Source organism: Uloborus diversus, chromosome 3 (genome assembly GCF_026930045.1).
Source record: "Uloborus diversus isolate 005 chromosome 3, Udiv.v.3.1, whole genome shotgun sequence".
NCBI classification, from domain to species: Eukaryota; Metazoa; Arthropoda; class Arachnida; order Araneae; family Uloboridae; genus Uloborus; species Uloborus diversus.
In genome coordinates, this window is record NC_072733.1 from 110,903,674 (window position 1) to 110,919,205 (window position 15,532).

General features: G+C 32.3%; 1 protein-coding gene across 2 annotated transcripts in view; it reads right to left on the reverse strand.

Annotated features, from left to right (window-relative positions):
* The window catches only part of LOC129218136 (uncharacterized), a 159,560-nt gene that overhangs the window by 74,709 nt on the left and 69,319 nt on the right, over positions 1–15,532 (reverse strand). For both annotated transcript variants that reach the window (XM_054852346.1, XM_054852345.1), the window contains exons 15-16: positions 5,833–5,949; positions 1,187–1,332 (exon numbers count right to left, since the gene is read on the reverse strand). In XM_054852346.1, the coding sequence (XP_054708321.1) occupies positions 1,187–1,332; positions 5,833–5,949 (263 nt within the window). The remainder of the gene's footprint in view (positions 1–1,186; positions 1,333–5,832; positions 5,950–15,532) is intronic.

The window sequence follows — 15,532 nt, forward strand, 5'->3', positions numbered from 1 at the left end:
AATGGCGTCCGCAGAACTTTTTTTTTGGGTCGCCTTTTTATTTTATTGCCAGCGTCATTTTGCCTCAAAACTTTTACTTTTTTTTTTTCAGAAAACATCGATAAAAACGAAGATTAGAGCTCAAGGTACAAAATTCCCTGGGAAAAAATTGGAAAAAAAATTTTTTGTGGCAAAATTTGAAATTTCCCTGACATTTTTAACTATGTCATTTTCCCTGACAATTTTAGGTTTTCCCGGAGCGTACAAACCCTGTTTAATAACCGTATTTTCCTGCGTATTTTCCGCGGGCGGCTTACAATCTGCAGGTTCTAAAATGGGCCTAAAGAAGAAAAAAGCTTTGTATAATCGGAGGTGGTGTATAATACAATGTAAAAAAATCAAAGTTGAATTTTATATACCATTTGAACAACTAAACTAAAAACGTGAAAAAGTAATTACTTTGAAAACGTAATCAAAACTAATCTGAAATATAATCTAAAACATAATGATTTCTTTTTGAAATCATGATTATAGTACGCTAATTACTTGAAAAACAAAGAGTCAAGACAAAGGAGCAAACGCTCTAATCTTGTGCAAATTTCTTCTAAATTCACTGCATTCTTGCTTATTTTACATGACCTGAATTGCGTAAGAGGAACATTCAAGCAACGTAAAATAACCAACATGCAGGCAGGCAGTGATGAAGGACATGCAAGCTTTGTAAAATAAACAACATTCAGTTGGAGTACGGTCTCTATCCGTGAATCCTTATTTGTACTGATACATCTGTGGAGTGGTGTGGAATTTTTTTCTTGGGATTTAAAATAAAAATAACCCCCAAAAAAAGTTGGCGACTGTAGAAATTTTTTGGGGTCGCCAATAATTTTGAAAACTGAGTCGCCACGTGGCGAGTGGCGACCGTAAATCTTGACCTTTACTGTTTGCAAGAGAAAAAATTCCAAACAATAAAAGGAAATGAAATAAAATCAATATTAATTTGATGATTAGTTTTAGATTACAACAAGAATCAGTAAGAATATCTTTTTTCCCACAACACACACAGCAAAAAAGAAAATGTTTCCACAGCATTAAATTATTGTTTAGTATTATTCATATTGAAAAAATATAACATTAGCAAGAAAATTACTTAAACAGCACTAAAATTTCTAAAATGTTAACAGGAATTCTTAAGGGAAAAATAACTTACAATGCTTTACATGGGATATCTTCTTCAAATTGGCAGTCAACTGAAGAATCCTGTTTTGCTATAATCTTCTCTTTTTTCAAAGTTTTACTGCCTTTGTTTAAATTGACTAAACCACGACAGTTATCACTAGACTGAAATCCTACATTCTGCAAAAGGGAAATTGTATTATTATTATTTTTTTTTTTTTTTTGAAACATTAAATGTTAGTTTAAGTATCCAGTAGTAATTGAAATAAATTGTAAACTATTTTAAAAGGTTTTAATATAATAGGGATAAAAGATTAAAACAGTTAATTTTGATTTACATAATCAAAACTATAAGACTATTTTAGGTACAAAAAGCCTCAAGAAAACCTACTCATATCTTTACAAAGTATTTATTATCAAAAACTTTAGTGGCATTTTACACAATGTTTTAACATGAAAGGTCGGTATAATCGATCTTTCTCTATAAATAGCATACTGCAGCTTAAAGGAATGAAATACTGTTATGTACAGTTGGCTCTCTGTTTAACGACACTTTATTTAATGACTTTCTCCATTTAAAGATGACTTTTCCAGTACTCAGATGCTCCACTATAAATTTAAAAGCATTCTACTTAAAGACGTTTTTTTTTTGTGGTCCCTTGAAAGTTGTTAAAATAGAGCACACTGTAATTTTGGTATACGGACTGCACTGTACACACCACATTGTCAGAAATTTTAACATGAGTTTAAAAATGTTCACTTGCTTATAAAAGGCAAAGCAGTCTTCATCTGCCAGAATGATCAAATTAAAGAAATAATGATAAAAAAGGCCTATCCATTGCCACCTCAAAAATAACTGAATGACCTTAACGTGTATGAAGAGCATTAAGTAACTGATAATATCTTTTCCACCAAAATTAAGATGCTCAAAATTAATTTACAAACTAAAACTGAAATTATATTAATATATTTAAGGTTATTACTATCACAAAATTGCAAAAATGTATCATTTAGCAAGATGAATAAAAACATGTGGCCACTCTATCAAAAAAGTGGCGACTAATGAAGTTGTTACAACCAGCCACTGTCAAATATAGAAATTATCCACTAATAATTTATCACTTACCAGGTAATTTTTAACAATATGTCACACTACATTTAGGAAATTAATAACAGTATCTCTGAGTTAAAAAAATCAGTTAACAAAAACCAGTAGAGATTGTGAGCAAACAATTCACAGGATGATGCACTAAGCCGATTTACAAACCAAGTAATATGCTAAAAATGCACTTTAAACTCAGAGTGCAAATAGACAGTGAAATGGTAGAAAACACATAAAAATTATGAAAATAGAAAGCATATTAGGCTTTTGTCCCATTTTGGTATTGCCTGGAGAGAAAGAGGTATGACAAAACTTCTACTGTACTACTGATATGCCATCCAACACAGAAAACTTACTTGCAAACAAATTGCCAGTGTATAAAGCTGAACCTATATCCTATCTGGTCCATTTTGTCAAACATACTTCACATCATAAGCCTATACATTTTAATAAATTCATATCTAAAAGCATTAACCTTTTTTGGTCTAATCTTCCACTATTCTGCTCATAAAATTTAAGACTTCTACACTAGACAGGATTTTATCTCCTAATTAATGTTTTTAAAAAAATCATCAAACCTAATATTTTTTTTCCTGTTTTTTTTTCCACTAATTTTTCTGCGAAAAACCAGAGTATCAGATTACTCTTATGAGCTCAATATCTCAAAAAAAAAAAAAAAAAAAAAAAAAAAAAAAAAAAAAATCATGCTGCACACAAATAGCATTGCAGATGTTCTACATTCAAATTACATTCACAAACAGAATTAATGTTAAAAACGAAATAAAGTATACTTATAATATTATAGCATTAATGTATATTTATACTACAGTGGATACACAACACAACCAGTTTATCATGAAGTGATGAACAATGGGGGCAGCGTATCCCCAGAGTTACAAATCCACATTAATGCAATACAATAAGCATACTTAATTTCAATTTAGGTGATGGAAGAAACCAATGGTCATATTTGGGTTTAGGGGGTTCTTTTACCTAAGAAAAAGCAGGAATAATATCAGAGCCATTTTTCATGCTGTACAGTAGTACTATTATATGTATAAATAAAATCAAGTATGAATCTACACTCAGAAAATGCCTGCCTTCCTCTTTCTTCAGGGTGGCGACAGAACCTGGAAAAAAAAAGTTCCCTGACTTTTCCAATTAAGTTCATCAAATTTCCCTAATTTACGTTACCAATGATAATGGTTTCCTTTCTTTGCCCTACCTCAAAAGCATTGTACATTAAATAAAATGCAGTGTTTAAAACGGTTTAAGCTGTTAATTAAAAAATATATTTTGAAAAGATGCTCCTTTTTTTGATAAAAATTGTATGTTAAATTATCGACAGAGAAATATTGTAGGAAATCTAAAACAAATATTTTACGTCCAGGATCCAGTTAACATAAGAATTCTAAGAAATTATTCAAACCATGCTTAAAGACATATCTAATAATGATAAACTAAAAAAAATAAATGGAAATAATCTTGAACTGTATTTTTAAGCAGTATAATCGTTGCTGCAAGAATAACAAACAAGTGATAGTTAAAGTATGGAAGTAATGTAGTTTTACTTGCATAAATAATACTGCGGTGTGCAGGTAAACGGCAGTACCTGCAGAAATTAGTTTTCGAGGAATTTGAAGAAATGTGTGGTGGATTCCGTACTAACAATAGGAAAATGTTGGAATACAACATTTGTTTTCGTCCCTCTTTTTCAGCAGAAACCAAATAAGAGAGTATGTACAATAAAGATAAACGTAATATATTTGACAAAACGTAAAAGGAAAGGAAAAATGTTCAGTTTCTGCCCTTTACCTGCACACGCCAGAATAGGCATATTTATGTAAAACAAATTGAAATCTTTCAACAACCAATCATATTGAGCTATTCTGTAATCAAGAACTTAGGTTTTAATGAATGGATACAGCATTTTAATTATTAAAAAGTAATAAAAATATTTACTTATGTACACAACTCAATTTCAAATGATTTCATTAGTTTTCGGAAAAAAAAATCTTAGATTACTTTAGTAACAAACAACATTGAAATGCAAAAACAATTATTAATTTCAAAATGTATATGTATATATGGTTTTAAAATAAAAGAGTTGAAAAGGATGAAAAAAAAAAAAGTTTGTGTAATCTGAAGTGACAGCGAATAATATCCCATAAACATAAAAAAACATATTTGATTTTAAGTCAAAATTCAATTTTGGCAATTAAATTAAAAACGCCAAGTTATAACTTTTAAGATTTTTGCAGCATAAATTTAAAAAACAAATATTCTTTCTTGAAATTGTGATAACAGTATGCTAATTACTTCAAGACAATTAGTAAAAGCAAGGGAGCAAAGTCATGAATGACAGCTTCCTCTTTGCCTGTAGGGTTTCCTATTTTATGTAGCAAGGAATGCGTGAAGGAAAATTCAAGCTAGGTAAAATAAACAACTTTACAGACACAGAAGCAATCTTAGGAAGCTCATCCTAAGATTGAATACTTTGACCTTGAGCAGGGCTGGCTCTAGTAATGCTGCTGCCCTAGGCTATATTTGCAATGCCCCCCCCCCCATTGAATAATAACAATATAAAATAATATATTAATAAAACAAAAATAATAGCAAAGTGTTTAAAATAAAAGTGAGTTTTTAATTCCAAACTGGGTTTTGCGCATAGCCAAGCACTGGTACACACTTTAAAATCTCTTTTTTAACATTAAAGTAGTGCATCTTATGGTACTGAAACTGATATTAATATTTTCAAAAGACTTTTAAATCACGCAATTTGTCGCCTCTAAAATTAAAATGAATTTCTAGTTAAATTTCGAACTATGTTTTGCATATCCAAGCACTGGTACATACTCTAAATTATTATTTTTTGCATTGAAGCAGCGAATCTTATGGCATTGGAACAGATATTCATACTTTAAAAAAAAAAAGTTTCAACCTCAAAATTTGCTGCCCTATGCGGTCGAGTAGGTGGCCTATCCCAGGAGCCGGGCCTGCCTTGAGGAAAAAAGATGCACGAATATGCAGCACTGTATAATGGCAACGCTTTAATTTAATTTTTTAAAACAAATAATTGGCGGAAAATTCGTAGAGAATCAAAGTACTTCGTTTTGAAAGGAAAAAAAAATTTTTTTTCTTCACTTGATCAATTTTCCCAGAATTTTTGTTATTTTTTCAAAATTCCCTGATATTTCCCTAATTTTTCCCTGAGTGATAAAGTTCCCTGACTTTTCCCTGATCTGTCGCAACCCTGTTCATTTTATTTTATTTTTTTCTCCATGGTTATTTGAAACTACTCATTTAATGGCATTGTCTGTTCAATGAAAAAATGTTAGATTAAAGTAAAGGACTTAATTATGATGTGTGGCAAAAAATCTGGTAGTATGTGCTCTCTTTATTCTGAAAAATCTGAACATTATTCAAGGTGAAAAGAAAACGAGCAATACTCAAAAACTAAAAAAAAGAGAGAGAGAGACAGAATGAGTACTATGACCACACACATAAAAACTTTCTAATAGATATAATCATCCAACTTTTTACTGAAAGAAAAATCTATTAAAAGAGCAGCATTTTACCTTAAGAGAAAGCTTGAGTCTTTTCTTTTCTGGATCACAAAAATCAATTTCACAACTAATTGTTTGACCAATGAACAATACACATTCCTTTGGTAGAGACTCCATTGGCAATTTCCCCTAAAAATTTTAAGTGAAATCGATAACAAGCAAGAAAACTCAACAAGAATTTGAAAACTAAACATACAACATGATGCTCCTAAAGATACATAAGGAACATGTGACACATAATCTTAGTAATTATAAACATATACTGGTACACTATTTCCAATCTTTTCACAACTTATCATAGAGAGGCTATGAAATGAGAATGATACACTGATTTCATTTGTGTTTTAAACATTAGTGTTTTTGTTAAATCACTTTTTTTACTTCCTTTTACAAAAAAGGAAGTATTTTATTCGCAAAAAAAATTTCACCTAAAATCGGCCTTCATTTCCATTTTGCTCACCCCCAAATAAATGTTGATTCTTTTTTCAACCTGACCACACGTGGATATGTGCCTAGGAATATACAGACACCGAAAATATCCATTTTGACGATCTCCGAGTTAATTACAACGAGTTTTCTCTTGACGTCTGTATGTACGTATGTGTGTATGTATGTCGCATAACTCAAGAACAGAATGTCCTAGAAAGTTGAAATTTGGTACGTAGACTCCTAGTGGGGTCTAGTTGTGCATTCTTTTATGGTTGCATTCGTATGCTCCAAAGGGGATCTTTTGCCACTTTTTTGGGGGAAATCATTGTTAATTCTGATGTAAACTCAAGTGGTGTTATAATTCGGCGGACACTTGGCGATAAATCACCAGTCTTTTGGTCGCCAACTTGGCGACAAATTTGGCTATTTTTTTTAATTATTTTTTTTTAAAATCTGGTTTTATTTGGCCACTGTTGGTGATATTTGGAGAGTAAACTTTTGAATCATATTAAAACTGCCAATAATGAGAAAATGACATTAAATTGGAGTAAAAGGAAGTCATGTTATGCACACATCAGCTTGTTTTATTTTGCCATCAATGGGTGAATGTTTTTTCCACAGCTGAAGCATCCAACAAGAAAATAATAGAAAAACTGATAATTATATTTAAGAAACTAGTTATGATAAAAGTTACAGCATTAAATAGTCATTGAGATATTTACTCCACTTGAAACAATTTTTTATTGTTAGTCATTAAAAATAATAATCTGAACTGCAGAAAATTAACAAATTTCTTTCTTCTTTAATAGAAAGTTTTAGTTCCAAAACAAATTAGTATAGATTTCCTATTCAGCAGGAGAAATAATTAGTCAAATAACTAACATGTTTTTTACTGAAGTCACTTAGCCATTAGCATATTTCAAATTATGTAAACACTACTGTTTTTTTTTGGTTGTTACTAAGTTTGAATATAAGTTTAGCTCCTGAACCTGAAAATAATGACTCACTATCACCACTTGGCAATTAAACTGCATTATTTTGAGAACACCATTTAGTGATTAAACTGCATACTTTGGTGGTTAAACGAAATATCCTACAAGCGAAAATCAAAATATTTAGTTGTGCATGTATTTTGGATATGAAGTATTACTTTTATTATTATTTTTTTTTTAATGCGTGTCTTTTCAGTTAATACATGAAAGAAAACATAAATCACAATCTTCTTTTAAAAATGCATATACATCTTCAATTGATGTTTAAAAAATTTATACATACATATCTATACGTATTATACGTATACGTAATTTATACGTAAAATTGCTCTTCGACACGAACAAATTTTCATATTGTAATAAATTTGGTCTGAATGAAAAGCCTGTAAAAAATGCCTGAAATGAAGTCTCTTCAAAGATTAACTGTAACTTGTTAAATTTGTGAACCTTGGTTCAAAGCAAATGAAAATGGTTAGCAACATATAGCCACCAAGAGATATTTTAAATACAATCAACACAAAAAGTATCCTTAACAATTGCCATTAATGCCGCAAGCGTAGAGCATGTTTGGTAAGAAAGCTGAATGGAAAAGAAATGCTGTTGTTCAAAGACTTAAATTGTACCCTGTAAAGACACAGGGATGCATTAAAGTAACCGTCGGTTCTACTTAATTTACTTGCTACCTTTCGCTAATAAGATTTCAAGTAATAATACCATAACAATTAACGAAATTTTTGATCAGTGTTTTCTATACACAGGAGAGTGAGAAGCACAGATAATACCATAGTAAAAATGCATTCATTATCAATGAAGAATTTTCAACAGTTTTAGCATTAGAATACTAAACTTATATTAAAACGATAAACCTGGCAACAAAAATATAAATTTATATTGTATTGTCCTTAAACATATCAATGCAATATGTATATGTTCTTTATACTATTCCATGATTTACCTAATTCGGTACTACTAAGTTTAACAGAAATCGCTCCAGGTTATCAAAGATCAGGGGCAAAATACTAATATGGCAAATGAATTGCAAAGTCATCATTTTTGTGCATAGTAGAGGAGCTGGAATTTATCTTTCAAGAGGTAAGGGGGTAGTCATGGCATTTATTACATGTACATAAAATACCATTACAAGGATTGCCAATGTGTGGTAAAACAAAAGGCTGAGCACCTTTAGATCCGCAAAACCACAAGGAAATTCAATTTGGTGGAATTCATATAGTTTTGGAAGGGTAAGAGTTTAAAGTTTGAAAAAATGTAAAGAAATATTATTTTAAATTTAAACTTGTAAAATGCACAAAGTTGTTCCATTTTTGATGTAAATGAATTTCTTAATTGCTTAAAAGATTTATTACTTTAACGCTTGAGAAATAGTACACCTCATGGAGCATCTCTGCTGACTAGCAATAATTTTAAACCAGTTAGCGAGTATGAGGCAACTTTTGACACGAAGAGATTGCTACTGAAAAGGGTATGATGAAATATTGTGCCACATTATGAATTTTTTTCATTTTAGTCTTCATCGTGAAATTAGTTGAGCCAAGTTCCATTCCCAGTTAAAAGGTTCAGTCGATAACTTCTATTGTAAACAATCGAAAAATATTGGAAGTCTGTAACTACCACTAAGTATTTCAACTGTTGTTGAAAAAAGGCTGTAAGATAAGAATGGACATGTATCAGTGTAATAGAAGCAACTCTCTTTACAGTGGAGGGATAAGATGAAACATTTTGTATCGCACGTATAACCTTTAATTGCAATAGATCATTTTTTAAACTTCAAGAAATTAGTCTCCAGTGAGATTTCCATTCTCTATCACAATCAATAAGTCATAAGGGCAGAGGATTAAGTACTTTAAATGCATCTGAAATTTACCAATTTCCCATATAGATAGTCTAATGTTGCATGCTTAAGGTTGGGTCCACTCAAAAATGTATTTCTTCTTGCTGCTGGTCGGGGGACTAAGAATAGTATTCAGGAGCAAGTTTTGTGTCGAATTTACTAATTAGAAAATTTTGAATAATTTACTTTTTGTTTTCAGATTATGTTTCAAAACGTGGAAATACATTTCCTTCAATTTGAAGCAGAGGATAAGGGGAACAAAATATGCAACAAGCTTCTGTAACATATAAACAAAAGATTTGTCTATTATACAAACTTTTTTTTTTTTTAATGTCATGGACTGCAAATTAAAAAAAAACTAACATGGATAGTGACCAAAATGCACACACCTACTTCTTTCCCTTATAACACAGTTTAATTGAGGGTTTTTAAATAGTTCATTCCATAAGTTCGCTTCCACCTACTTCCATTTTTAATGTTTTAAGTAACTTAAAGAATAACTGTAATATCGGCTTTGGACCCATTCCCACTTCTCACCACGATTAGACATCAATAAGAGACAGTCGAGACTGTGTCTTTGTAAATTAAAGTTTTGATGTTCTCTAAGGAATACTCGGTCTAGAGCAACAAACTTAAATATGTACTCTCTCTACCTGCATCAGTGTAATATATCATTTACAACATTTACAGAAAGTACAGTCAAGCCCGCTTATTAGAATATCGGTTAAAGGAATATCCTGCTTAATGTAATACATTTTCAATGTACTAAACCAATGTAATGTGTTTTTTTTATCCCGGTTAATGGCATATCCCGATTATTAGAATATTGTTTCGTGGCAAAATGACGATTCTATTAAGCGGGTTCGACTGTATTAGGTTTTAAAAATTTGAAATTAAATTTGGACAAATTTCAAATCGTTTTAAGACATTAATATTACTGTCTAACTGTCCTTTTTACCTACAAAAATAGAAATTTGACATCAATATAAGAAAATAAAATGTAGCTGACCTGTGTCTTTTTAGGCAAGTTCACTTATCCAATTTTACTCTATGGCATGTCACTAACTCACCATGGAAAATGCGTAAAACGGAGTGTTATTGTCTTTTTAGGTTGTTCTAGTTTAGGAAAAAAACTCCCTTTCACCAATTAGATGGCGCAAAATGTTGCACCCTGGTTTTGACGAAAGCATCATGCTCAGTTGTACATTTTAGCCGCAAACTAGATTTACAACTGACAGGATTTACCCGACATCCAGAATAGGGGACCGCTGAACCGGAGGTTGTGTGAAGGGGGGATAGTATTCGTCAGAGGAGTTGAGTGAGGAATGTCTTTCATTTTTCGAAACACACCTCGTAAGTGCCCTCAGGCATTGACAGCGCAAAGGAATCGGAAAAGAAAACGAAACCGCAGCAGAGAAATGAGATGAGAACATTTTTGTTTCGATTTGAAGTTTTGATCTGAAATGATTTCATTATACCAAGGGTTCACCTTTTTAACCACGGAAACTTCGATAAATTTATCGCAACATAATTTAGAAATGTCTTCTTTTTTGGCTATTGAATCTACTATAAAAAGCTGTCAATCTAATGTAGTTTTTTTTTTTTTTTTTTTGAAATATTAACCTTTAGAAGCTTTGTTCCCTTGATGCTGAATTTATAGAAATTGCTGAATAGTAATAGAAAATAAAGGAACGTTTGTTAAATCAGACTTGGACATTTTTCAAAATTTGTTTCTCTCTGAAAAGCATTTTTTAAATCTTGACGAGAAATTTTGCCTTTTGTTCTTGAAAAAGGTCCACAAAAGTTACCACGGATTTACAGAGAAAACTTGGTGCGAATCTTTTAAAATGTTAAAGAAGAAGGCTTTTTTTACGGCATTGTACTAGTGCCCAGTTGTGTAAAGAAGGAGAGGATCAGCCCCCCCCCCCCGAGATTGATCTTGGTTTCTGCCTAATTTGGAAAGTAGATCAGTATTTCGTTTGGGTTGCCTATCGCTGATAGAGTTCCCCTTTATTGCAATGCAAGGGTAGTGATGGGGCAGGTCACAATTATGACGATATTGGGCTTCAGAAACTAAGAGACTATCTATCCAGAGACTTTCTCTCTTGGTAACGTGCAGGGTCAACAAGAGCCCTGGTCTGCCTAGTCGGAAACTGGGGGGCGTGCTGGGAATCAATTAGGAAAGGTGTCATGTGTGCTGGGTCTTAGCTCACCCCGACGTGACAGATTAATGCTTAGTTGCAAAATTCAAACTTCTAAAATAGTTGTCAACAGAGAATGCTTTTTATATTGTGCAGTTAAATGTACAAAACATCAAAATATTGATAGTCGACTGTCTACTATCACCTTGGTGCAAATATTTCTGATAGGGTTAGTTTTCAATGAATGAAATAACTCCAAAATCAAAAAACGGCGAACTAGTAATGAGGTTGTTTCCATCAATGCTCATTGGCAAGGCGCTATGCTGGCGTGTATTAGAAGGGGATTTGGCGTCCGCATGCTAATGAGTTGACTTAGGATAAAAGGAAAGGTTTCGAGTAGGAAATTGACTTCTTCGGCGTTTTTCTCTCTGGCTAGGTGACTCGAGCGCTCGTTTGCTTTTAAGCAACAATGCAGGTTTATTTTTAATAGATAGTTAATAGATAGATATAGCTCAGCTCTAGTTCGTGTTGTTTCAAATGTTTTTAATTATCTTAAACTAACTTTACTAAATTACCAAATAAATTTGGTTTTTATTTTAAGTTGTCTTCAACTATTTTCATCATGCATTTCTAGTCATATATTTAATTAGGTTATCGCATTAGGAGGGTATTAGCCTTGAGCATTCTCTTGCTCATGACTAATTAATGCAAAGGTGTACACGAATAATCGAAGAACACCGATAATTTGAATATGACCAAGCACATAGAAAAGTGTATTAGGATTCTATAAGTAAAGTACACGGTGGTACACAAAATACTTTGGGTTTAATTACGATACTCCAATAATACAAAAAGTAATACATGAGTACTAATTTTGAAATATGTATTAAAATTTGGCATAATTTGTAGCTTTAATTAATTTTAAATTTTTAAATTAGAATTTTTATAATCCGCAAACCGGATAAGCCGACACGAATAATCGGGAGTATAGTGTACTACTTTTAGTCGCCAAAGTTAATACAATGAGCAAAAAAAAAAAACGTTGAGCAAGGAAAATCTTCTATTTTCAAAAACGTTTGATTTAAAATTAATTCTTTAAAATGTCCGATTTTTCAATCAAGGCGTGGTCTTTATGACGGCACAAGTGATGAACTTTGGCGCGTAATCATCTGGTGAGATGAATGCTTACGCTTGCTGTCTACTGCGTTTCTAGCTTGTGATAATTCAGATGCAAATTAAATATTGCGTTGTGGGCTAATGGCTCTTTGGCTATTGAATCTACTATTGAAAGCTGTCAATTTAATGTTTTTTTTTCTTTTGAAATATTAACCTTTAGAAGCTTCGTTCCGTTGATGCAGGTAAAGGCATTTCATCACATTTGATGTCATGTGCAGAAGCGTAAAATTGAATCTGCGCACCAATTTAAAGATTTTTAAAAAAATATTAAACTTAGTCAAATTATTTTAAAAAATGGTCAAATCCTATGTTTTTAAGCATGTTCTTTCAGGAACAAAAAAAAAAACTTTTAAAATTTCGGAAGCCGCCCATTGCAGATAAGAGATAACAAATGGAAGTAATACCACGAATCCGGAAAACTACCAGAACTGTTTTTTAGGGGGGGGAGTTCACAGGATGCTTGTTTAAATCGAGAATTTATTGATGTGCGACCATTTTTTTTCTGAACAGATCACAATGCTGTTTGCTTGATGTTCTTCATACAGTTTGTTTTCTTTGGAATTATTTTTTAAACATACTTTTATGCACATATCAGTCACACATTCATTGAATATTTTTATTTGATGGGTGCATATTCCTTTTAATTAGAAAATTTTCCCGTAAAATTTGATGTGTTCAGATATGCAGTCGAGTCTCGATTTACGCGAGGGAGGCGTTCCAAGAACCCACGTGGATAAGTCAAAATTTTGCGTTTTGGAAAAGGGTATGTATTGTCCGTTTTATGAGAGAAGGCACTTAGCTCTGCCTCCTCCAATGCAGAGTTCCATTTTACGCGGGGATGATCGATAAGCAATCCTTGCGCTTCTTAAAGAGACAGCCAGACAGCCTTAACTTGGGCGTGCATTTTGATGTGCAAAAATGTCTTAGTGTAAAATAGTCATACCTGTCGCGGACAGGAAAACCTGCCATCGTGCTAAAACATAGAGTGAAGCCTTGCAGGCGTTGTGTTGCAAGAAGAAAAATAATAACTTTACGACCAAGACTGCCACCCGACAAGTTGAAAGCTGCAAAAGCTGAATTTAAATATCTGGTATCTGAAAGCAAAATGGTGATTTGCGTCCTTGTGGGGACTATAGGTGATTAAACTCTGTCACTGTTCCCGACAGATATTCGGTTCCCCATATCCTGTACCATCACTTGTCTGTTGTCATTTTAGTTGTTCTTACATTTTAAAAACTGCTGCGTTTACAACAAAATGCTATGATCCAAATATACCTTCTGCCGAAAACAGCGAAATAGAATCATCGGATACCACGTGATGAAGGAGGAGTCAAATGCCTTCTCGTTGAAACCGGACGATATACGAAATTTTTATTAACATATCCAATTATTTTAGATATTTTTAAACACCCCTCAAACTGTTTCAGACCATTTCTTAACAATATATTACCGTTTCTTACGTAAACAGCTGAATTTTTAAAGTATTTTTTTAAAAAACAGCAGCCCCAAAGCAGAATGCTACTAAATTTGCGATGCACGTCGCAGAACAGATGCCTGAGCTGCAGAACAATTCTGTTCAAATATGACAGGAAAATTCAGACATTTTCTGCAGAAAATCTGCAGAAACTGTATATTTTCTACAAATATCTTCCAACTCGAGATAGACGCAAAAATTCTGCAGATTTCTATAAATTAGCTGAAACTCTTAAAATTCTCTTGAAAGCTGTGATGTTTCCGGAAATATCTCATTTCCACAGAAATGAATAGCAACAATCAAGTTTTAAAAACTGAAAAAGAAAAAAAAAACCCTGTATGAAACTATTTTTTGATTTTGCGAAAAAGGTCACGTTTTTATGTGTACAATGTTTGAAGTACTTGCAGAACAGTGTTGGTCAAATGATTTTACGTTGCAGAACATTGTAAAGTATTCTGCTTTGGGGAACAGCAGTATTCAACAAATACTGTTACGATGCACAAAATCAATTACCAATGGGAGAGAGAGACATGAAAAAAACCAATACAGTACATACAGTATGCAGTAAGTACCACACTGTAATATTGCTATACATTATATTCTACCAGTATTGTTGTGCTACCTTCGATCAGGGGCGGATTTATTCTTTTCAAGGGGGTGGTGGTTGAAAACCGTGAAAGCCATATTCAGGGATAGAAGTGACATTTGCCAACAAAAATATAGGAAAATATAGGAATTTTCTGAAAAAAATATAGGAATTGGATAGAAAATATAGGAATTTTCTGAAAAAATATAGGAATTCGATGGAAAATATAGGAATTTTTTGCAAACAATATAGGAATTTTTCAAAATAATATAGGAACATTTTGAAAATAAAAAAAAGAGGACATACAGGAATTTTTATAACAAGGTAGGCCAGTAGGACATTTTTTTTTCAAAATGCAATACAGTCGAACCTGTCTATCTCGAATTTTACGGCACATAAGAAAAATTTGAGATATGGAGGCTTCGAGATACGGAAGTTTTGAAAAAAGTTCTAAAAATAAGTAATTGGAGCAATGACTCGAAAGTAAAACTTTGGGAGCAATTTTACTAATCAACAATGTCCCCTTCCTCTCAGTTTCAGAATGGATTTAATTGCTGGAAAACTTGCTTTTTGTACATAAAGTTTTAATTCTGGAGGATTATGTGACTGCTAATATTAAGAAAAGTGCTTTCTGTCTCCAAATTCCAGTCAATAAAGATTGTTGTGGATGGAATTCAAGAAAGACACTTAAGTCGAAATTCGAGTTATGCAGGTTTTCAGAAAATTTCATTCAAGACAAACATGGGGGAAAACATTGAATTAATACTTTATGTGCAGGGAAAATGAAAAACTTCGACACAGAGAGGTTTTTGAGATAGGCAGGTTCGAGATAAACAGGTTCGACTGCACTACTATTTGATTAAAAACATGTAATAACACTACCTGACATAAGTGCAATACATACGCATAAATAAGTCTAAAAATACAATTCTGCTTTGTTCCTAGAATTTTAAGCACTTAAGCATCTTGTCTGATTCCATCCCGTGAATGACCAAATATGGCGACTATGTTTCACACGTAGCTGCTGGTCCGGTAGCTTTCCGGTTGGAAAAAAAATGATAGCTC